We start from the raw sequence: 22,901 nt of genomic DNA, 5'->3' as shown, positions 1-22,901 counted from the left end.
GCCTCAAACTTAGGTTTTTAAGCCATCCTTTTGTTACCAAGACTGGCTATGACAGCCCCAACAAGCTAGGAGTGGGCACACATCCTCAAATAAGCAATCAAAGAGACAAGTAAGAAACCTATAAGATGGCTCAGCAGGCAGACAGTGGCTGCCAAGCTGGCCATGTGAACACAAAAGAAATGAAAATAAAAATGTAATTAAAAGAGATAATACTAAAAAGCAGAGAAAGGAGATTTATTTAGTGTGCTCACATATGGTAGAGGAACATCTAAAGAGGCCCAGTGACTGCTCCCACACATATTTGGGGTCTGATATGAGGCTTAGGTTTAAGGAGAAAACTCTTGTCCCCTTTCCCAGGCATTTAAATGTGAACTACAGATCTGCTTCTTTGGGGCTCAGCCTCTCAGGGGGAGTTGAGGTCACTCTCCCTCAGGGAGATGAGCCCACAGTCCTGGGTTCTGGCCCATGACTTTCCAGCAGGTGCTTCCTCCCAGAATGCTTCCCTGGGTCAAACCCAGAGCCATAAAGGCTTCCATTAGACCATTCTGGTAAGTGATAGAGTTACAGAGCCCAGAAAGCCTGAGAGGGTGGTAAGCAGGAACCAGGGGTGCAGTGACCCTCTCCCCAAAGCAGGGAGGAGAGTGCTTCCCAGCTGGTCAGGGCCCAGGAGCAGTGGCTGTAGGGGTCAGGGTGCTGCAGGTCTGGAGCCATGGCCTGGACGTCTGTCCTGTTCATGCTGCTGGCCCATCTCACAGGTAAGGGAACTCTTGGGGCCCAGGGCTTCCTTGCTCCTCCTGTAGCCTTGCTCTGCCCCAGTGATGGACATGCTTCTGTCTTCTCAGGTTGTGGCCCTCAGCCCATGGTGCATCAGCCACCATCAGCATCTTCTTCCCTTGGAGCCACCATCCGCCTCTCCTGTACCCTGAGCAACAACCATAACATTGGCATTTACAGCGTTTACTGGTACCAGCAGAGGCCGGGCCACCCTCCCGGGTTCCTGCTGAGATACTTCTCACACTCAGACAAGCACCAGGGTCCCAATATCCCACCTCGCTTCTCCGGGTCCAAAGATACGGCCAGGAACCTGGGGTATCTGAGCATCTCTGAACTGCAGCCTGAGGACGAGGCTGTGTATTACGGCGCTGTGGGGCTCCGGAGCCACGAAAAGAAGAGGATGGAGAGGGAGTGGGAAGGAGAAAAGTAGTATACAGATTTGGGATCTTAGGCTCTGAAGACATTCAGACCCTGAACTGAAGACGGAGTTTGCTTTGCTCAGCTAGTCTGGTATGGGAAGGAGAGGTAGAACGTGGGGCTTTGCAGAGCCTAGAAGGTGGAGTTATGCAGCTTTTCCTTGTTCTGCGGTGTTGCTATGAGCCCCCATCGGAGGCTGGATTGTAGAATTAAAGCTGTTTTTACTGAGTTTGGTCTGGCTGGTGTGTGATTTCAGAACCAGTTTAAGAGCTGGCTAGGTCAAAGGTCATGCTCAGTTTGGCCAGGTACCCACCTCTGAGGCAGAACATTTGTCAGAACCCTATTGTTATGATCACGGGGCAAATGGATGATAAAAGCGTCTTGGAGGGGGACCTTCTTGCAAAGGACAGGGTCTCCTGTGTCATCTCCACAGTTACAGAGCAAAGGAGCCCAGCAAATGCCATCCCTGGGCCTCTACTTTGGGGGGAGAGCAGGTGCCAAGTGACAGGTGTGGAGCAGGTTTACCTCATAGTTACTAGAGTGATGTTTTGGGATGGACAGACCTTTGTCTTACCTAGCCTGTAATCCTACTGGGGTGTGCTCTCCACATTTTCTCTGCTGTTAGAAGTAGGTTGTGGCTGGTGCAAACTAGCAAAGGTCTTTGACCAAACTTCAGCTAAGTCTGTCTGGGTTCGATTTTCAACTAGGCTTCAACCCTGGCTCATGAAGACCACTCAAACACCTAGTTCCTGACATCAGAAGATCTCATGTTTAGGACCCAAGGCCCTCTTTGAAGTATCTTCTGAAAGCTGCAGAATGAAATATACTCTGGTGAGGCACCTGTTACAGTCTATACTGGAGAACAGGAATCTAACCTCAAAATACCTGAGTTAGCACAACTGGTGTGGGATTGGTAAAAACTGCACATTTCTGATTATAAACCCGTGATTAATAAAGGTGACTTGGTATCAGGACCTCCCAAACCTCTGACATCACATAGGCGGCAGACCTGTTACCAAGACAACAGCTACCATGTTCCCAGAATCCACTTGGCTCACCCCCCACCTTTACCTGCATTACATCATTTTCCATATAAATAAGGGGAATGCCCCTCTCCCCTCTCTTTTCCCCCTTCTCTTTCTGCCACCTTTCACACCTCTTCCCTTTCACCTTTCACACGTGGAACTGCTTGTTCCAAGTGTGTTGTGTTCAGACTCGAGCTGCTATTGTAACACATCAGTGACTATATGCAAATATGACATCCTATACAAAGGACATGTCTTTGGTATTTGAGGGTCATGGAGCCATATACCATGGATACCAAGGGACAAGTCTTTTTCCCAATTTGTAATTTATTTTTCATTTAAGAAATGATTTTATTTCTTCTTCTTCTTCTTCTTCTTCTTCTTCTTCTTCTTCTTCTTCTTCTTCTTCTTCTTCTTCTTCTTCTTCTTCTTCTTCTTCTTCCTCTTCTTCTTCTTTGGTTTTTTGAGACAGGGTTTCTCTGTATAGCTCTGGCTATCCTGGAACTCACTCTGTAGACCAGGCTGGCCTCAAACTCAGAAATCTGCCTGCCTTTGCCTCCAAGTTTGAAATCATTTCTTATTTGTGTGTGTGTGTGTGTGTGTGTGTGCATGAGTGCATACCACATGAATGCTGGTGCTTGTGGAGGCCAGAAGACGGCATGGAATCTGGAGCTTACACCTGCCTGGTGTGTGCTAAGAACCAGAACCACACTTGGGTCTTCTGGTAACAAGTGCTCATGATCACTAAGCCCCACTTTTTTTCCATCTTTAAAAATCATGTCTCAGGGTAGCATATGATGTAATGGGTTTCATCTTGGCATTTTTATTCACTTGTGTTATTGTAGTGTAAGGGTTCATGATTCTCCAAAGAATGGTATCTCAAACTCAAGTAGTATGTAAACACAAAGAGTGTTTATTCTGTAGAAGTGCAGCATGCTGGGGTCTCCTCATTGCCAGAGTAGAGACACACCCAAGTGAGCTTTGCAGGCTGGATTTAAAACATATCAGGGTATTCGGGGTAGGTGACCTCTGTGTTAATCTGTTGGGTCCATCCCTAAGGCCATTCCATTACTGTGGTGTCGGGGTTGGAAACTTGATGGGGAGGTCTGGAAACTTACTGTGGAAGTAGCTCAGGAAGTCTGGAAACTGCTGCTGCCCCATTGTCCTTGCCTCAGGCCAAGTGGCTGGGACATTCCATTACCTGGGTGTGAAGGCTGGAGCCTGGGATTTTTTCCATTAGTTATTGACTTGCCTGTGCTTGCCTGGACTTGCCCAATTTTTAAGCCTAGTCTCCTTAACTGCAATTTGAAGTCTGTCCTGGAACTGGCCTAGTCTTCTCAGTACTTTGTTATTATACATTCTGCTTTCCAAGTCTGTGACTGCCCTGCCCCCTGCTTCCTGTGTCCCCTCTGGCAGGCCTCCTGTCACACAGATAACCCTGCCTTTTCTGCTTTCATGTCACCTGCATTCCATCATCGTTTTTTGTCACTTTTAAGATTCTTTTCATGATCCCCTTTCTCATTTCATGATCTACAAGCACAAACATACACTTACTGTTTGCATTCTAAGTTCTTCCCCACAGTTACCTGGCAACAGCCAGGTGTGCCTGACTCACTATAAAAGGGGCTGCTTGCCCCCCCCCCCTTGCTAATGAAAGAAATAAAACGTAAAAACAAAATTTTAGGCCTTTAGGCCCAGGCTTGGGAATGTGGCCTCTGTGGCCCAGTGCTCCGAGGTGTGCTGGTCATAAAACAGATAGCGACATTCCTCCACCCACCCGCTTCCTGGGTTCAATTCAAAGAATGGCACCCTGACCATTACTGGAACCTGCAATGCAAATGTGCTATTGTTAGGGGCTCTTGGATTGTTAGCGGCTCTTAGAAACTGTCTTGAGAGATAACCTGACACTTGTGACTTTGCACTTCCTTGTGACTCTTAACTGGTATTTTTGGTATTTTCCAACAACGCCCTCCCCACCTCCTTGAGTTGTGGTTTCTTCCTTTAAATATCCCCTTATCCAGCTACTCTGCGCGCCAAGGTCCTCTACCCCTGCGTGGTGTATGACCATGGGCCCGAGAGCGCTCTTGAATAAAAATCCTCTTGCAGTTGCAGCAAGACCATTTCTTGTGGGTGATTTTGGGGTGTCGCCTCTCCTGAGTCAGAATGTGGGGGAATCCTCACGTTGTGGGTCTTTCACTCTCTCTTGCTCTTGTCTTCCTGCTCCAGTTCTCTCCCCATTCCCCTCCCCCCTCTCTCCCCATGATCATGGCTGGCCTTTACCTCTCTCTCTCTCTCTCTCTCTCTCTCTGTCTCTGTCTCTGTCTCTGTCTCTGTCTCTACTATCCTCTTGACTCCCCTCCCCATGCCCTGAATAAACTCTATTCTATACTATACCGGATCATGTGGCTGGTCCCTCAGGGGGGAAGAGATGCCTCAGCACGGGTCTGCTGAGGTACCCCCTTCCCCATATCTCACCACACATCCACCAGAACATACCCCCCCTTTATCTTTTTATAAACACATCACTTACAATCACATACACATGTGTATGCATACATATATAATTTAAATCTAGGTTCTGTGTGTGAGGAGAGGGGTATTTTCTGCTATCAAAGCAGGACAGAAGTATCTGGATAGGAGACAGCCTTCTACACAAAGAAGAGTCAGGTATCTTGAGTGTTGAGCAGGGGATGGTCTGATGGCTACATCTGGATAACTGCAGGAAGCTGTGGTCTGTGGCTGCTTCTTGCCCTGAGCCTATGGTAGGACAGGGCTCAAAGAACAGTTGGGACAGTGTACATTTGGGTTAAGTCTGGAGATCTGGCACTGCTCCAAGGGGAACCATGGGTTCTGGGTCCTGGGATGTGGGGTTGCTGGGGTGGGGTAACTTAGTCAATGCGCCTTGGCTCCTTCTCCAATCTCCAAAATATAAGGAGTTCAAAGTAGGCAGAGAGGGCCATGTGCTTCAAGTGAGGAAAAACTAGATGGTATCAGAGGTCCCTGTGCTTCATACATCTTTAAGGGAACTTGCACTTTATAGCCTGCTATTTTGTCCTTGTCCTGATGGGCCATGAGCACTTCAAGATGTAACACTTATCCCTCAGAGTTTCCAGTCAGTGTCTGTGGGACACGGAGATCCAAGCAGAATTTCATGAGTCCATGAAGTCTGACTTCACTGTGGCTCTCATGATCTTAGTGGGACAGCAAGATGTCTGCCTGTCACAGCCTTCCACAGTGTGGCTGGATGGATGAAGGGGAAGTCTTGGGTGGCCAAGTGAATGCTTCCACAACCGAGGAAGCTCATCGGCTTTGGAGGAAGATGGTACAGAACGTCCTGAGGTTCTTCCATGCCACAAGAAGCCTATAGGTCACAGAAAACAGTGATGAGGATAGACTTTGCATGTTTTGATCATCTTGAAAAACAATTAAGACAGTTGATAAGTTTTATTTCACAATGCATACGGTGTATCCAAAGAGCAGGTAATATGCCCCTACCCAATTTCTATTACTTTCTTTATTTTATGTTGTTTTTTTGAGACAAGATCTTGTTATATGTCACAGACTGGCCTTGAACTCACCATCCTCCTGCCTTAACATCACTTTCTTTATTTTATGTTGTTTTTTTGAGACAAGATCTTGCTATATGTCACAGGCTGGCCTTGAACTCACCATCCTCCTGCCTTAACCTCCCCAGTGCTGGAATTGTAGATAGCTGTCATGGAGAGTGGCTAAGGCTTATCAGTTCTACTTTTAAAGATATGGGTGTTACTTACAAAAATTTGGGGTGTCTTAGTTTGTGATATGAGACCTACAGGTGCTGAACATTGTGCACTAAACACCATTTTAATCATTTTTCCTGATCAGTTCAGCTTTTTGCTGAGCTTATACTTCTGCTTTCAGCATACCCCTGGCCCTACATTAGCTACAGCTCTACCTTACATCTCTGACATTAAGTCTGCAGAGACTCTTGTTCCATGGGGCAGGTGTTCAGTTGTGTTCAGCTACAGCCCCTCTAAACCCAGGGGCCCTCAGGGACCTGGATATCAGTCAGGCAGAGCTGCCCAGAGCTCTAGGGATGGCTTAAGACAGGCAGCTGTGAGTGAAAACAGTTGATCTTGCATCCCAACCACAACCGGGTAGTCCCTTTGGGAGAGAACTCCACAGATGGTGACCATGGGCACTGGGGTGTGCCTGCTGGTGGTGGAAACTAGAGACAGCCTGGGGTTTGGCTACACAGATCCACTTGCACTGGAATAGCTTCTGGCCACCAGAGGAGGAACAATCCTTTTGCCAGGAGACCTACACTGCAAGTGAGGCTAGAATTGACTTTGGACTTGAGGGTCAATGAAGCTCAGAGTAGGACAGACTCTGGGCACTATCCCCAGGCAGTATGAAGTTCTCCTGCTGCTGCTGCTGTTGGGTCTAGTGGATGGTGTCCACCACATATTTTCCCCAAGCTCAGCAGAAAGGAGCAGAGCTGTGGGCCCTGGAGCTTCAGTGGGAAGCAGCAGGCCTAGCCTGTGGGCCCTTCCCGGCAGGTAAGAGACTTGCTTATGGGGGAATGTATGCGTGTAGGTCCACGGACTAGAGGCTAGAATGAGTGACTGGGAAGGAAGGTGGCTATTGAGGCCATGGGTGTGAGGAGGAAGGATCTGCCTAAGAGGAGGGGGCTGTGCAAATGCTAGCTTAAGCTTAGTACCTCGCTCATTGCAAGGCCAGTGTTCTACCAATGAACCACATCCATAGCCCACCTCCATTTTCCATTTATTTTGAGAAGAGGTCTTGCTAGGTTTCCCAGGCTGATCTTACTCTCTGTAGCCTATTCAAGATTTGAACTTCCTATAGCTTTCGTAGATCCTCCCTCCTTCCTAAGTCCTCTTTAGTAGCTAGAATTAAGACTGTGGTGGCATTTTTTTTTTTTTTTTTTTTTTTTTTTTAGTGTGTCATGGTCCTAATTCATTTAGAATTAAATGTGTGTGTTTATCGTAGTCAGGTAGTTGCAGTTCTAGAAGTTTATTCTTAGGTAATTACTAAAGCATCCATTAAATATTGTGAGGGTGTCTTGGGTTGGGAGGAGGAGACACCATGGCCATGGAGATCACCCAGTCAAGAAGACCTTGCCTGTAAAGCATGAGGACTTAATTCAGACTCTCAGCAACCATTCATCCACTATCAAGATGTTTTTACTCAGATAAATAGAAAAAAAAAAAATAAGGTTTGGTGTGGTGGCACACCTCTTATATCCCAGCAGTTGGGAGGCAGAGGCAGGCAGACCTTTGTGAGTTTGAGGCCAGCCTGGTCTACATAGTAGTCTCATGACAGAAATAAAAACAAAAGAATCCTCGCAATATAGTGTGCATGGGTCCTGGGAGGAAGCATGGGACCAGGAGGAACTGATGCACACATGCATGTATGCATACACGCACAAGCACATATGCACACACACAAATATTCACCAGATATTCCTGGGTCCACCACACCCACCAGAGAAGATATACCACCCAGGAATTTCTGAGAATCTGCTGGGCCTGATATTGCCATCAACACTGAAAAAATTCAGAGATGGAAGTAGGAGATGGATAGATGGACTTGTGGGGATACTGGCTTCTCATCTATTTTCTGCCAAGGACATAGTTCATTTCCTGAAGTCCTGTGTCTGACTCACCCAACAGGTTCCTGCTCCAGATCATCCCCCGGGGAGCAGGTCCCAGGTGCTCGCCCCACAGGCTTCCATCCAAGCCCCAGTTTTGGTATGTCTTTGGTGGTGGGACCCAGCTCACAATCCTAGGTAAGTGGTTCTCATGGTCTCATGATCCAGCTGGCTCGGGGAAGTCCATTTTTGCTCTGGGGAATTCTTACTATCTGCCTTTCCTAGCCTTGCAGTCTGAACTGTACCTTTTTCTGTGAATGAGGGAAAGGCAGTAATTCTAAGGTAAATCTCAGGGAAAGGCCCCTAATAGCTTCATCTACTCTTCTGAGGCAGATGCCCAAAAAGAGATCAAGGAATGAGATTTTCAGGCCATAGAGACCACTACACCTCAGCATCTGAATCGAGGCCCAGATGCCCATCCAGACTAAGAAGACCACATAGTAGGTGCAGGGACATGGCTGGTGACATGAGCCCCACCTTCAAAGATTCAGGTCACCCTAGATAGAAAACCACAGAGGCTGAGAGAGGAATTTGGTTCAATTTAATCTTCTGCTGGACCATGAGGTCACAGAGACCCAGAAAAGGCTCAGAGTGATCAGGTTACTAGAACAAAGTCCTCCCAGGATGATTACTAGAAAAGAAATGTAGACTGTCTATTGTTCCTGAGGGCTGGAGCCTGTTGTCTAACTTGTCCATCTTCCTCAAATATCCTTAGACTTAGATGAGGAATGAAGGAGCAAATGGGGCCAAGAGAAATCAAGAGTAACCAGAGACTTCCTGGGTGGTCAGGGGTTTGCTATCCTTCCTAGTCTGGGAGATGGAGCCTCAGGAACATAGCCAGTGTAGGTCTTGTGATTACTGTGGACAAAGCAGCGGGTCCTTGGAGGAGTTGGAGGATTTTTCTGGATGGAATCTAATCCTTGGTGAGATAACTCAATGGAATCTGGAGCACAGGCCCGAAGCCCTTATACAGCAGGCACACCTCAAGACCAACTCTCCAGGACCAGTCTTGCAGAATAAATGAGCAGCAATTCTCAGAGGAGTCTCTGGGCACTGGAGAAGCAATGCGGGTTGGGGAGCTGCCCTCTGCCCCACCAGAAGGCCAGGGTCAGATCCCAATTCACTACCAGGAGGCCTGGGTTAGATCCCAAATCAGATTCCAGCTTCAAGCTGGTCTTAGTCTCAGCAGGGGAACTGAGATTGCAAGGGTCTGGGCCTTGGTCATTTTATCTGGAAGAGGAACATGTTCTAATGGGATGCTAGGCTGTCTGCTCTTCAGGGGACTCAAGTGGTCAGAGGAGAAGAAGGAAGCATCCCTGGATGGAAGACTCTGATGCTGTAGTGAATGGCCACAGAGCTCCTGATAAGAGAAGGATGCTTTCTTATCACGTCCTATGCTAACTCTCATCCCCTTCTCTATCTGCGCAGGTCAGCCCAAGTCTGACCCCTTGGTCACTCTGTTCCTGCCTTCCTTAAAGAATCTTCAGGCCAACAAGGCCACACTAGTGTGTTTGGTGAGCGAATTTTACCCAGGTACTTTGGTGGTGGACTGGAAGGTAGATGGGGTCCCTGTCACTCAGGGTGTAGAGACAACCCAACCCTCCAAACAGACCAACAACAAATACATGGTGAGCAGCTACCTGACACTGATATCTGACCAGTGGATGCCTCACAGTAGATACAGCTGCCGGGTCACTCATGAAGGAAACACTGTGGAGAAGAGTGTGTCACCTGCTGAGTGTTCTTAGACCACAATCCTCCCTGAAGCCTCAGGGGCCTGGATCTGAAGTGCCAGAAAAAGTTGTTTTTTGTTTTTTTTGTTTTTTGTTTTTCCATTAACCATCTCACTGTCTTTCCTGTGCCTAATACTCAATAAATATCTTACCACCAACCAGAGAGTCTTGTCGATCTCATCACTTGCATGCCCAGGGATGCAGAGTTGTGGAGTCATGGAACCCAGTGGGAAACTAACCCAGAGGAGAGTTCCCGATCCAAGTATTCTCTGGGAACAGTGCTATTGCTGAAATTCCTTCCTAGGGGAGACATATGCAACATGTGCCCCTCCTCCTAAGGTCCCAGTGACAAGTCAAAGCGTGATTCCACCAAAGTTCATTCTGGGAAGCCAATGAGTTTCTTTGCTTCCTTACAGAGCATAGGTAAGGGTTTACTTAGGATATGGATGCCCCTCCCTCCTAACAGGCTGCACCTGAAAAACCTTACCCAGAAGGGTGAGGGCCTTTCCGTACCCTCACTAATTAAGGCAGATATGTATTCAACAGGTAAGAATCTTGTGCCCCTCTCCATCCCTCCATTTGGGGGTATAAATCATCAACAAGGATGATCTTTTTTACAGTGGGGTGCAGCTGAGTGCCCTGAGATGGTAGTTTCTTGGGTTGGTGAATATTCACTCTCTGTTGGAGATTGGTTCTAATGCTTTCATTCAGTCAGGAATCTGCATGTCCAAATTCTATTTTTTTTCTTTTTTCTTTTGTTTTTTTCGAGACAGGGTTTGTCTGTATAGCCCTGGCTGTTCTGGAACTCACTTTGTAGACCAGGTTGGCCTCGAACTCAGAAATCCGCCTGCCTCTGCCTTCCAGGTGCTGGGATTAAAGGTGTGCACCACCACCGCCCGGCTGCATGTCCAAATTCTAAAGGTCCTTGTCCCTAATTGGTTTGGGGTCCTGGTCCCCAAATGGCCAATGGCTGGGCATGGGGCAAGACCCTAGAATTGCTCAGGCTAGGACACAGGAGAGAGAGAGAAGGGAGATCGCCATAAAGTGGTGGGAGACAGATGGACGCAGAAGTTGCAGGAGAGAAAGCCAACCAGCCACATGAGAATTCAGATGAGTAGCCACTGGCCACTTCCCTGACTAGGCCTGGGGTAGCAGGGGAAGGTTTAGGAGTTCTCAGCCTTTGAGGTAGCCAAGGCATTTTAAAATTAACGTGTGTGTGTGTGTGTGTGTGTGTGTGTGTGTGTGTGTGTGTGTGTCTGGAAGTGTGAGATCCACCGGGAGCACAATATGGTGTAGTTAAAAACTCCCGCCACAGCTCACAAGTGTGCTCATTAGGATTTCAGTCCATGTGCTACTATGTCTCTCTTCCTCCAGCACAGCCCTTCCCTCGTGTCCGTCTTCCTTTCAGGATGGACCTTTAGCCTCCTGAAATAAGGCTTTCTATTTCTACTCTAGGCTGAGGGCTCACGGCTTAGAAACAGTAGGAAGTGGCTCAGGGTGCATTCCAGTCAGGAGCAGAGCTGAGAATTGAACATAACCCAAGACCTAACCTTTAATGAGCCTGTCTTTCCTGCTCGCTGCTGGTCCTATGTGTGGCAGCTTGGCTTATCTTTGCCCCCTTTCCTCACCATCTCAGCTCTGATTAAATTTAGTCTGGAGATTACTGGGGTGGCCAGCAGCGGTGTGACTTTTCCTGGTGAGATGTGAACAGATGTCCGTTCATCTCAGCTGGGGAACTGCTTAGAGACTACAGTTACAATTCCACTGAAGTCCAACGTGATAAATGAATGAGCTTATTTGTTTTACTTATAAGAATATGTGTGACTCAGAGGTAGCTGCATCACTGAAAAGCCTTCCCAGCACGAGTGGCAATCTCATCAAAGCTGAACCCCGGAGTTCCTTTTGAGACTCCCAGGCACCTTGGCTGGCTGGAAAGTCTCCTCACCCCAGCAATCATTACAGCTATAAAATCATGGGAACCTTGTCAATCATGGGAAAATTTCAGAACTTCTAGCAACTTTTCTTTATGAATTTGCTTACTTCCTGAGTTTTGTAAGTTTCTTTTACTTCCTGGCTTATTTTTATTTCATGTGTGTCTTGTCCACATGTGTGAAATGTGCACCATATATGTAGGCCTAACGCCCCAGGAGGCCAGAAGGGGCAGTTTGCCTCGAACTGGAGTCACAGATGGTTGTGTGCTCAGAACTGAGCTGTGGTTCTCTCTAAGAACAAAACTTGTTCTTAAACATTGAACCTTCTCTCCAGCCCCTACTTTCCAAGTCTGAAGAGGTCTCCCTCTAGTATGCATTGTTTCAGTTTAGAGGAAATTGCTACACATTTGTTACAAGCAGGTGGGCTGATACTGGAAGAAATGACAGGTTCCAACTTCTCTCCTTCTTTTACTGTGGTAATTCACATTCAGCAGCATCTCAAGGCAGACTGTCTCTCTAGACTTTGTTGGCCAGCTCCTGCATCAACAAGTTTTGTGCTTTTTAAGATGGCTGAACTTTGAGGTCCCTCACCAACTCTTCCTTTGGCTCCTTTAGCAGGTGTTTCCTGCCATCTGCCTTCCACAGCTTGGTTTCCCAGGTGGTGACACAAGAGATCCATGCATGCTCTTGAATTCTGTCTTAGTTAGGGCTTCTATGGACGTGATTAAAAAAACAAAACAAAACAAAAAACAAAAAACAAACAAACAGCCCCCCCCCAAACCCAACTATGATCAAACACAACTTTTGAAGGACAGTTTCAGTTTACAGTTTGTAGTCTATTATCCAGGAAGTCAGAACAGCAGCTGGAGGCAGGAGCTAATGCAGAGGCCAAGGCTGCTTCTTGCTTCTCATGTCTTGCTCAGCATAATTTATATAACACCCAGGACCACCAGGAGTGGTGTATCCACCTGGGCCATTCCATATCAATCATCAATCAAGAAAATGCAGCATAGGCTTGCCCACAGGCCAATCTGGTGGGAGCATTTTTTCTCAGTTGAGGTTCCCCATTCCCAAATGATTCTAGCTTGTGTCAAATTGACATTAACCTAGCAAGCACAATTGACCCTTTGTCAACTTCACTCACAAATAATTCAGCATATCCTTTGCTTTCTTGTTGTTCCCAAGGTTTCATATTAATATCAACATCGCAATATACAATATTCTAATTTTAAGGGTCTCACAGTCCCTAAAAATTTCAATACTTTAAAAGTTCAGTCTCTTACAATATCCAGTCTCTCTGAAACTCCAAATATCTGTAAAATTCCAAGGCTTCTTAACTATGGGCTCCTGTAAAATATGAAATAAGTTAAATATTTTCATATTCCAAGAGGGAAGGACCAGGCAGCATCACAATCAGATCAAGGCAAAATCAAAGTCAAACAGGGTAAAGCTCCATGTTGTAAAGCTTGATGTCAGGCCTTTGGGACTTCTTAGTTCCCAAGGGCTGGCCAAGCATATGCATCACCCATCAGAGGCTCAGGCCAGCTCTATACCATGGATGTTGCTGCTGTTCTTGGTGATTGTCATCTCTAACATTCTGCAGGCTCCTGTTGCAATCGAGTTGCACTTTCACTAACAGTCTCCTGGGCCATCTTCAGGGATTCTGGTTCTGCTATATGTTGTCAAGTGTCAACTTCTCTCTAAGACCCTTTCAGTTCGAATGCTCTTACTTTAACCTAGGCTACACATTTACCAGCAAGCTCTTCGTGTTTCTCATGGTGTCAAGACTCAGCAGCTCTCCATGACTCTTTATGCCTTCACAACCAGTATTACCTGGGAAACTTACACATTACTGTTGGCCTGAGTCTGCTCAGCTGCAGGGCACGGCTGCTTGGGGAGGTGGAACTTGGGGAGTTTGACTGAGATTACCCTATGCTGCCTTCTGGGTGAGTTCACGGGCTGTAGGGAAGCGCTCCTGGGATAGGAAAGCACAGTCTGAGATGAGGGAAAGTCAGAGCTGATTCAGGGGTCCTTGGGTCTGTGACAAGGCCAGGGCCATGGGGTTCTTAGACTCTTGGACATCCAGGCACCACTGTAAGTCACAGAAGAGCAGAGAACAGAGTCAGGGGCCACATGGGCTGGGGACAGCATCTAGCTGGGGCTGGGGAGAGGGTGGGGAGGAAGGAGAACTCTGGCTTGTCTCATGGGGTGATTGTCCTTTGCTTAACAGAGGCAGGTTTGGTGGCAGTTGTGGCTGGGAGTGCAGAGAGGCCTTCTACAGGATGTGGCTCTGTAGACAAAGACCTTCTCCAGGTTTCTCATGGTGAATCTTGATGAAAGAGACAGTCGATGATGGAAAATTGATGCATAAAACCATACCCGACTTCTCAGGGTGGGCCTGAGATTAAATACCTTTTGCAGGGAGGAAAGTCTGGAAAGAGAAGCTTATGGGCTAAGCCCTCCTGGCCTAGGTACCTCTTTATCATGGAGAACTCTGTTTTGAGCCTATGTGACCATAGGCCACGTTTCTTTTATGTGAGAGAAGCATGGCATGTGTTCCAAGTCAGGAGTCTGGCAGGGAGCTGGGAGTCACCTAAGCCTCAGGTGTGTGCCCACGAGTCTCTCCCTCTTGACCTGCTTTACCTTAACAAACTTCCTGGCATGGTTTTAATCCCACACATTACCAGGTTTGTTTGCCAGCACGAGGTCCAGGCTTGGACCTGTTTGCACTATAGGTTTGTGTGCTGACCCCGAGGAAACACTTCCCAGAAGGTTCTGCTTCCTTAATGCTGGTTTCTTCTTAACCTTAGTTTATTTGCAGCCTTAACTGATCAGTCTTAATTTACCCAGTCAAGCAAGCTTTCACACTCTATGACTTGGTGCCAATTTCTGTCCTAGTTATGGGTTCAATCGTGATAAAACAACATGACTAACATGAGCTTGGGGGAGGAGAGCTTATTTTAGCTTACAGCTTGTATTCCACCATCCAGGGAAAGTCAGTGTGGGAACTCAAGATAGGAACTAATGCAGAGGAATTAGTGGGGGAACATTGCTTACAGGCTTGTGCCTCTCTCTTACTCAACTTGCTTTCTTATACACCCTGGACCCATTGGTCCAGGGCAGGAGTAGGACCACCCACAATTGTCTGGGCTCTTCCATACCAATCAGCAATCAAGAAAGTGCACCACAGGCTTGCCCACAGGTCAGTCTGGTGGGGCTGGTGGGGGAATCTTCTTGGTTGAGGTTTCCTCTTCTCAAATGACTTCAGCTTTTGCCAAGTTGACATAAAACTATCCAGCACAGATTCAGTCAGAGAAAAGATGCTTATTGCATCTTCAGTGGAGTATGAAGCAGTGATTTTTAATTTGGATCTGAAATGAATCTGAAGCTTGGTATTGTGCATAGAAGACTCAGGATGTTCTAAAGGGAGTTAGGAAACATTCCACACTTCTGGAACTCCATCAAAACTCAGGAAGTAAACAACTCAATAGCTTAAGGAGCTCTCTGAAACCATCCAGACTCTCATGGCTTCTCCATTCGTTATTTCTGGTCTGCACAGGTGGGAGAGACGTGCTGAAGCACCCCACGTAAGCTCCTGTATTTGGTTTTTACTTTGTGTGTGTGATATTACTTTATTTTGTAACTTTTTGAGCTTTGGGGCATATCCTATAATGCCCCCTGCTGGCACCTACTCTCCAAAAGCTCTGTACGGCTATGAAACAATGTGCTCACCTTGGAAACATCTGCTGTTGTCTTAGGAGGTCACCAGCTTCGGAGTGTCTCCACGGTTTACTCCTGCACCATAAGTGGAAGCACATGCAGCATCGGATTGGACAGTGGAAGGAAAAGGTGGAGCTGAAAGTTAGAGAGGACACACACACACACAAAGAGAGAGATTGAGAGAGGGAGAAGGGGGGGAAGAGAGATGATGGAGGACTGAGAGAAGATGGAGGAAAAGGAAGATGAACAGAGCCATGTGGCCTGGACGAGCCACAAGTAGCTAGGGATTTCATAGATGGAAAAAGTAATGTAAGATACATTTGCCTGATCTAGGTGTGCAGTTTGAATTTATATCAGTTATATTTTGTGTTCTTTGCATGGGCATTTTGGGGTTGGAGAATTACCATTATAAATCTGGATGATATAGTAAAAGTCTGTGGTGTTATCATTTTATAGGGCTAAGGGAATCTGAGCTAGCGATAGCAGGCTTTCTGCAGGCTTGCCACAGTGGGTAGATGACCTGGGAAGTGTGAACAGCCTGGCAGCAAACTAGCTGTGGGAACTGGGAACCATGGGGGCAGGCGAGACTGCAGTTGCCAGTTCCTAGCCAGCCACATCGTGAATTGTTTGATTTATAACTGCATACTATAGATGGCGTCAAACGAGAGGCCTGGACCCATGACTCTGAGATTAAGAGTCTCATGCTCTACCAACTAAGCTAGCTGGGCTTTTTTTTGTTTTTGTTTTTAAAACCACACCCGAGTGGCTTGTTTTATTGAGGAGGGACGTGGGTAAGAACAAATAAAGACAGTTGGGACCCTTGGTAGGGAAGAATCCCCTTTCCTCCCCGTATGCACCCACCGACCTTAAATAAAAAATAACCAACTATAAGAGAGCAGCTGAGACAGTGATGGGGAGGCTGGGAGTGGTCAGGGAAGGACACTTGGAATTGAGGGCAGCAGTGAACCATGTGTGTGTTGGGAGGGCCCGAGGTAGTGCTGGATGAGTCTGACTTCCTTGTAGACATGTATAAATATAAAGATAAACCTTTCTTCTCCCCTCTCTGCCCAGTGCTGCTCACCACCATCCCAGCTTGCTTTTCCTTATCAGTGCAGGGAAGAGTGGAAAAGCAAGTTATTACCAAATTTCAATCAGACCCACATCCATCAGCTTCTGGATCTTCTGTGCTATTACAGGATTCTTTAAGTGTTTGCTCAGAGCCTGGGGTCCTTTTGCATCTACTTCAGGATGAGCCTCATGTCTGGGTCACTCATTATCTGCTGCACATCAGGGTCAGCCATGGCCAGACTCTTCAATCCTCAGGGCTATCATGTCCGTTGTACCGTGCCATTATACAGCGTTGGTAACCACCTGCTGCTTCCTTACAGCTGGAGTCCAGGTCTAATGCCATTTGGTACACACCTATGGCTTCTGAATAGTCCTTTATGGCTTCCAGAGCAGCTGCTTTCCCTGTATAACCCTTGATGAAGGTTGCACTCTTCACAGTCCTTGAGTCCATCTGAAACTCTAGGAGCTCAGTTGCTGTACAGTTTGGCATCTCCTGGGTTCCTTTTAATGGCTTCTCTATAGTGCCTCATTGCCTTCCACCCCTTCTGGAAGCATTCACTGCCCTTGTTCTTCTCCTTCAAAGCCAAGTCAGGGTTGATATAAGCCAGTCGCTCTTGTTCCTTCAGAATTTTCTCTACGTGCTGTCACTTCTTGAGCACGTCTGGGGTTCGATGCTCTGCCAGAGACTTGTAGAAATGGATAGCATCCTTGTACCTTTCCTCTTTGAAATAGGAGTTACAGAGACAAAGTTCGTAGCTGTGATGAAAGGATGGACCATTTAGAGACTGCTGTATCCAGGGATCCGTCCCATAATCAGCTTCTAAATGCTGACACCATTGCATACACTAGCAAGATTTTGCTGAAAGGACCCAAATATAGCTGTCTCTTGTGAGACGATGCCGGGGCCTAGCAAACACAGGAGTGGATGTTCACAGTCAGCTATTGGATGTATCACAGGGCTCCCAATGGAGAAGCTAGAGAAAGTACCCAAGGAGCTAAAGGGATCTGCAACCCTATTGTTGGAACAACATGATGTACTAACCAGAACCCCGGAGCTCTTGTCTCTAGCTGCATATGTATCGAAAGATGGCCTAGTCGGCCATCAATGGAAAGAGAGGCCCATTGGACTTGCAAACTTTATATGCCCCAATATAGGGGAATGCCAGGGCCAAAAGAATGGGAATGGGTGGGTAGGGAAGTGGGGGGCGCTATGGGGGACTTTTGGGATAGCATTGGAAATGTAATTGAGGAAAATATGTAATAAAAATATTAAAAATCAAAAAAAAAAAAAGAAATAGGAATTGCCAATTCAGGCATAAGCTTTGGCCATCTGTCGGTAGTCCTCTTGGCTCTCTCTGCCCACTTCAAAGGCCTTCTCACAGAGCTCCCAGCATTTGTTGTAGTCGCCCTTCTCAAAGTGCACAGCGGCTTGATTAGTTATGTAAGTCATACTGGTAGGGTCCAGTTCCTTGGCCCTGCCATAATGCTTCAGGGCCTTGTCAACATCTTTCTTCTTGTAGGCATCATTTCCCAACTCCTTTTATTTCAGTGCCTATTTCTTATTCTCTGGAAGATCTTCTTCCATTGGTTCTGACTTGGCCTCCTTTTTGGGAGGAGGTGGGGTGAGGGTGTTGCTGCCTCTTTCTTTTCATCCACGCTGCCCAGATCAACCCCAAGAAGGACACTGCAAGTAGTCATGACCGGGGATCCTGTAGTTTTGTGCCCAGGTCTGAAGGCTTGTTCTGTAGCTGCTCTCTGAGTTCCCTGTAGGTGGGGTTACTGAGCAGCCTCCTTGTCCTGGGATCATTCTCCAACTTCTGGCACAGATTACGTAAGTTCAAAGGATTCGTGAATTTCCTCTCTGCCAACCTGGCCTCCATGTTCTGCAAGCCCTCCTTAAGTTAGGGATTATTTGCTTCATGTTTTAAATCTTCTTCATAGGTTCATTTGACTATTTCAAACTGGTTTAGGACCTCAGGGGCTGCTGCTTTTCTTGAATAATCCTTGCTCCAGTCAGGCTTCAGGTCAACAGTCTTGCAGCATCCTCATAGGCCTCTGGTTGTCTTCTTTCATGGTGTAGGTGGCAGAGAGATTGCTATAGAGCACATGGTTCTGAGGATCTAGTTTAATTGCCTCAGAGTAGCACTGTAAGGCATCACCAACATTCCCAGCACTCAGAGCAGCACTCTAAGGCATCACCAATGTTCCCAGCATTCAGGGCCTTATTGTCCTTCTCCTTTAGCTCATTCACCTGCTTCATAGCCTGGTCCAGAACCAAAAAATCAAAAAATAGCCATTAATTTACTTTAAAATTTATTTTAAAATTCTTTTTTAGTTCACATATTATATTATATAGTGAGGTTTTATTACACACGTATATATTGCAGATTTTTAATTAGCTTAATCAAGACACTCATAAACTCACTTATTTCCTTTTGAACCCCCCTCCCCAATGGTTACTTCCTACTACCTAGTTTTCTATTTTAAATGAAACACACACATCTAAAGTTTAAAAGCTCATATCCACATGTAAGAAAAAAAAAAGCATGCAATGTTTGTCTCTTGAAGTCTGGTTTATCTCACTCTGGAGGATTGTTTATAGCTCCATCTAGACACTTGAAAATTTCACTTTTTAAACAGTTGAATAATATTTTATTATGAAAACATGCACCATTTTTATTATGCATTCGTCAGCTGATGGACATTTGGCATTTTCTAGTTTCTGGCTTGTTGGAGACCATACCGTGAGAAAGTAGGCCTTTCACAGCTTCCCACCCTAATAAGCCAAATGGCCTTGTGCTAAGGAGCCGGTCACCACCTCCTCCTCCTATCCCTTCCTGGCACCAGAGACCCTAAAAGCTGAATTATAGTCCCCTCTTCCTTATCTCTTCCTGAGTCCCAAGACTTCTAAGGACACGAGTTATGTGCTGAGCCCAGCCTGACACCCAGGACTGTTAAGGAGGAATCTACATTCCAGAGATAAGACTCAGAGTGCCTGCCGCCTGCCGTCTGAATTTGGCCTGCATGTCCCCAGATGCCCACTTCTTTGTTCTTTGCTAATTCCCCCTCAACCCTTCCCTATTCCCCTTGCTGTGTGCTTATAACCTGGCATTTCAGCCTAATAAACCGAGACCTTGACAGGAATCCTCCTTGGTCTCCGCTTCTCTTTTTCGCTCATTTCTCTTCAGGTTTGCGGTCCCCCTCACACCTACGAATAACTGGGTCCTGCTGGACGGGACACTGGCTATTAGGGACAGAGCAGCAGTGGACATGGTGAGCAAGTGTCTCTGCAGTTGGATGTAGGGTCCTGTGGGCATTTGCTCAAGAGTGATGTAGCTGGATTTTGTGGTAGATCTATTTCAGACTTTTAAGGAGCACTGATTTGCCTGGCACCCTAGTTTCCCCAGACCTGTATCAGTTCACTCTCCTACCAACAGTGAAAATGCAACTCCCTCTCCCCACATTCGAACCAGCCTGAGTGATCATTTGTTGCTTTTACTTGGCCATTCTGACTGGTATAAGATAAAATTTCAAAGTAGTTTTGATTTGCATTTCTCTGACGACTAAAGATGTGGAACATTTTAAAAGTGTTTTCTAGACATTTGTTTCACCTTTAGAAAGCTCTCTGGTTAATTCTACACCCCATTTTAAAGTTGTTATTATTTATTTTCTTGACATTGATTGCTTTGTATTTTCTAGTCACCAACTCTCTATCAGATGTATAATTGCCAAAAATTCTTTTCCATTTGGTAGACCATGGCTTTATACAAATGATGGTGTCCTTAGCTGCACAGAGGTTTTCGGCCTCCTGGGGTTCCATTTATTGTTGTCTGGTGCCTTTGCCAGTGCTGTCCTGCTCAGAAAGCCCCCTCCAGTGCAGGACTTTAACACTATTCCCTAACTCTCTTCTATCAGATTCAGGCTATCAGATTCTTACATCGAGCTTGTTGATCTATTTGGAGCTGAGTTTGTATAGGATGATAAATATGGCTCTATTTTCATTCTTCTATATATCCAGTCAGGGTAAAGGGATGGAAAAAGATATTCCAAGTAAATGGACCTAAGAAGCAAGCAGGTGTTTCAATATCTGACAAAATAGACTTCAACTCTAAACTAATCAGGAGAAATAGAGAAAGATTCATCAAAGGAAAAATCCACCAAGAGCATATAGCAATTCTAAACATTTATGTACCAAACACAAAGGATCCCAAGTTATAAAAGAAACATTACTACAGCTTAAATCACATATTGACCCTCACACAATAATGTGGATGACTTCAATACCCTATTTGTCACCGAGACAGGTCTCCAGACAAAAACTATACAGACAAATGCTGGAATTAAATAACATCATAAACCATAGCGATCCAGTAGACACTTATAGAATGATTCACCCATATACTGAAGAGTATACTTTCTTCTCTGCAGCCCATGGAACTTTCTCCAAATTTCACTACATTCTTGGACACAAAGAAATTATAACAGATATAAGAAAATTAGTAGTATTAAGGGCAAGACTCATGCTGAAAGAGATTAAAAGATTAAAGAAAGGCCTGATCCATAGATTTGGGCCAGCATGTCCTCAGGCTAGAGAACTGGACATTTGTCTTCAGGTTGGAACATTTGTGGTGTTGACCAGTCAGGAGTGAATTAAAAATGGGTGATGTTGAAAAAGGCAAGATGATTTTTGTTCAGAAGTACACCCAGTGCCACACTGTGGAAAATGGAGGCAAGCATAAGATTTGATCCAATCTCTATGGTCTGTTTGGGTGGAAGAAAGGTCAGGCTGCTGGATTCTCTTATACAGATGCCAACAAGAATAAAGGCATCACCTGGGGAGAGGACACCCTGATGGAGTATTTGGAGGATCCCAAAAAGTACATCCCTGGAACAAAAATGATTCACTGGAATTAAGAAGAAGGGAGAAAGGGGTTGGAGAGATGGCTCAGCGATTAAGAGCACTGTCTGCTCTTCAGGAGGTCCTGAGTTCAATTTCTAGCAACCACATGGTGGCTCACAACCATCTATAGTGAGATCTGGTGCCCTCTTCTGGCCTGCAGGGTACATGCTACATAATAAATTTATTTATTTATTTATTTATTTATTTATTTATTTATTTATTTATTTATTGGTTTTTCGAGACAGGGTTTCTCTGTATAGCCCTGGCTGTCCTGGAACTCACTTTGTAGACTAGGCTGGCCTTGAACTGAGAAATCCGCCTGCCTCTGCCTCCCAAGTGCTGAGATTAAAGGTGTGTGTCACCACCGTCCGGCTAAATAAATCTTAAGAAAGAAGAAGACGAAGATAAGAAGAAGAAGAAGAAGAAGAAGAAGAAGGAGGAGGAGGAGGAGGAGGAGGAGGAGGAGGAGGAGGAGGAGGAGGAGGAGAAGGAAGAAGAAGAAGAAGAAGAAGAAGAAGAAGAAGAAGAAGAAGAAGAAGAAGAAGAAGAAGAAGAAGAAGAGAGAAAGGGCAGACCTAATAGCTTATCTTTAAAAGTCTAATGAATGTCTCATGGCTTTTAGTGTATACCAAATTTAATTCATACATCAAATTCAGATCACGAATGGCTAACAATATTTTTGTTGACAGTCCTGATTTAAGTAAAACTGACTTCTTGTAGAGTGGATACGATCTTTTTTAAAGTACCAATTCTGGTTGTATACATGCTCTTCCTTTCTCAAGATAAGATTGGATTTAATTAGTTTTACTTTCCACAAAGATGGGAGTGCCATTTCAAACCAATAAATGGTTTTATACTTAGATTATATAACTGGGCATATGAATGTTAAAACAATGGGAAAATTCTATTACTGTCTCAGAAACAAGAAGGCTCACTTGTGTTTCAGTTTGTGTTCACTTGCCCCCTTATAGGCAATGGCTAAACATCAGGAAACAACTGTCTATTCTTGACAATGTTGTTTTGATTAGAATTCCCTATGCAAAGGATGCTGCCTTTTTCCACTAAAAGGCACTTACTGTGGTTTATGTAGATAGTATTTTACACTTGGAAAAAAAAAAAAAAAGAAAGGCCTGATCCAAAATGAAACAAAGGGATAGGTGCCCTCAGGGTAACAAGCCACACAGTTAACTACAGTGATGTACTTCCTTCAACAAGGCCACACCTATTTCAACAAGGCCACACTTCCTAATAGTGCCACTTCCTAGGACCAAGCATATCCAAACCACCACATTCCACTCTCTGGCCCTGATAGGCTTGTTTAAACACATGTCTATGGGGCACATACCTAGCCATAGCACAGTGAAAGATACATTTAGTCTACTTCCCATGGTCCAAGCATATTTAAAGCATATTCACCACAGATGGTCAATACAGCTTATAAAAGGAAACATTTGTGTCTCAAGGTCAGAATCCATGATAGAGGAACAAAAATATTGTGGTAGGAAGAGTGAGAGAGCATCTCTTGATCAGCAAGCTGGAGGCAGAGAAGAGGTAGGGAGAAAGACAGTGGGAATGGTATTAGCCTTTTGAAATCTCAAATCTCACTCCCATTGGCACATCTTCTCTAACAAGGCCACACCTCCTAATCCTTTCCAAATAGTTCCACCAACTGGGGACCAAGCA

The 22,901-nt window shown here is 45.7% G+C and overlaps 2 protein-coding genes and 2 pseudogenes across 2 annotated transcripts; 3 read left to right on the top strand and 1 right to left on the bottom strand.

Moving 5' to 3' along the window:
* Positions 1-709: 709 nt before the first annotated feature.
* On the top strand, positions 710-1,419 carry Vpreb1 (V-set pre-B cell surrogate light chain 1). Its single transcript, XM_021185231.2, is given in 1 exon segment — positions 710-1,419. A coding segment is annotated over 1 exon segment (516 nt). The 3' UTR covers positions 1,226-1,419.
* Positions 1,420-6,560: 5,141 nt separating this feature from the next.
* On the top strand, positions 6,561-9,614 carry Igll5 (immunoglobulin lambda like polypeptide 5). The gene is made up of 3 exons (XM_021185230.2): positions 6,561-6,754; positions 7,889-8,004; positions 9,295-9,614. The coding sequence occupies exons 1-3, from the start codon at positions 6,561-6,563 to the stop codon at positions 9,612-9,614; spliced, it is 630 nt and encodes a 209-aa protein (XP_021040889.1).
* Positions 9,615-16,387: 6,773 nt separating this feature from the next.
* On the bottom strand, positions 16,388-18,578 carry LOC110312017 (stress-induced-phosphoprotein 1 pseudogene; annotated as a pseudogene).
* A 2,396-nt stretch (positions 18,579-20,974) lies between these two features.
* LOC110312015 (cytochrome c pseudogene) lies at positions 20,975-21,317 on the top strand (annotated as a pseudogene).
* The last annotated feature ends 1,584 nt before the right edge of the window (positions 21,318-22,901 follow it).

The sequence above is a fragment of the Mus caroli genome, unplaced genomic scaffold, assembly GCF_978045245.1.
Source record: "Mus caroli unplaced genomic scaffold, Mus_caroli_1 scaffold_17, whole genome shotgun sequence".
In the NCBI taxonomy this organism is placed as follows: domain Eukaryota; kingdom Metazoa; phylum Chordata; class Mammalia; order Rodentia; family Muridae; genus Mus; species Mus caroli.
The sequence above is the reverse complement of the archived record's forward strand: the minus strand, read 5'-3'. Positions and strand labels throughout refer to the sequence as shown.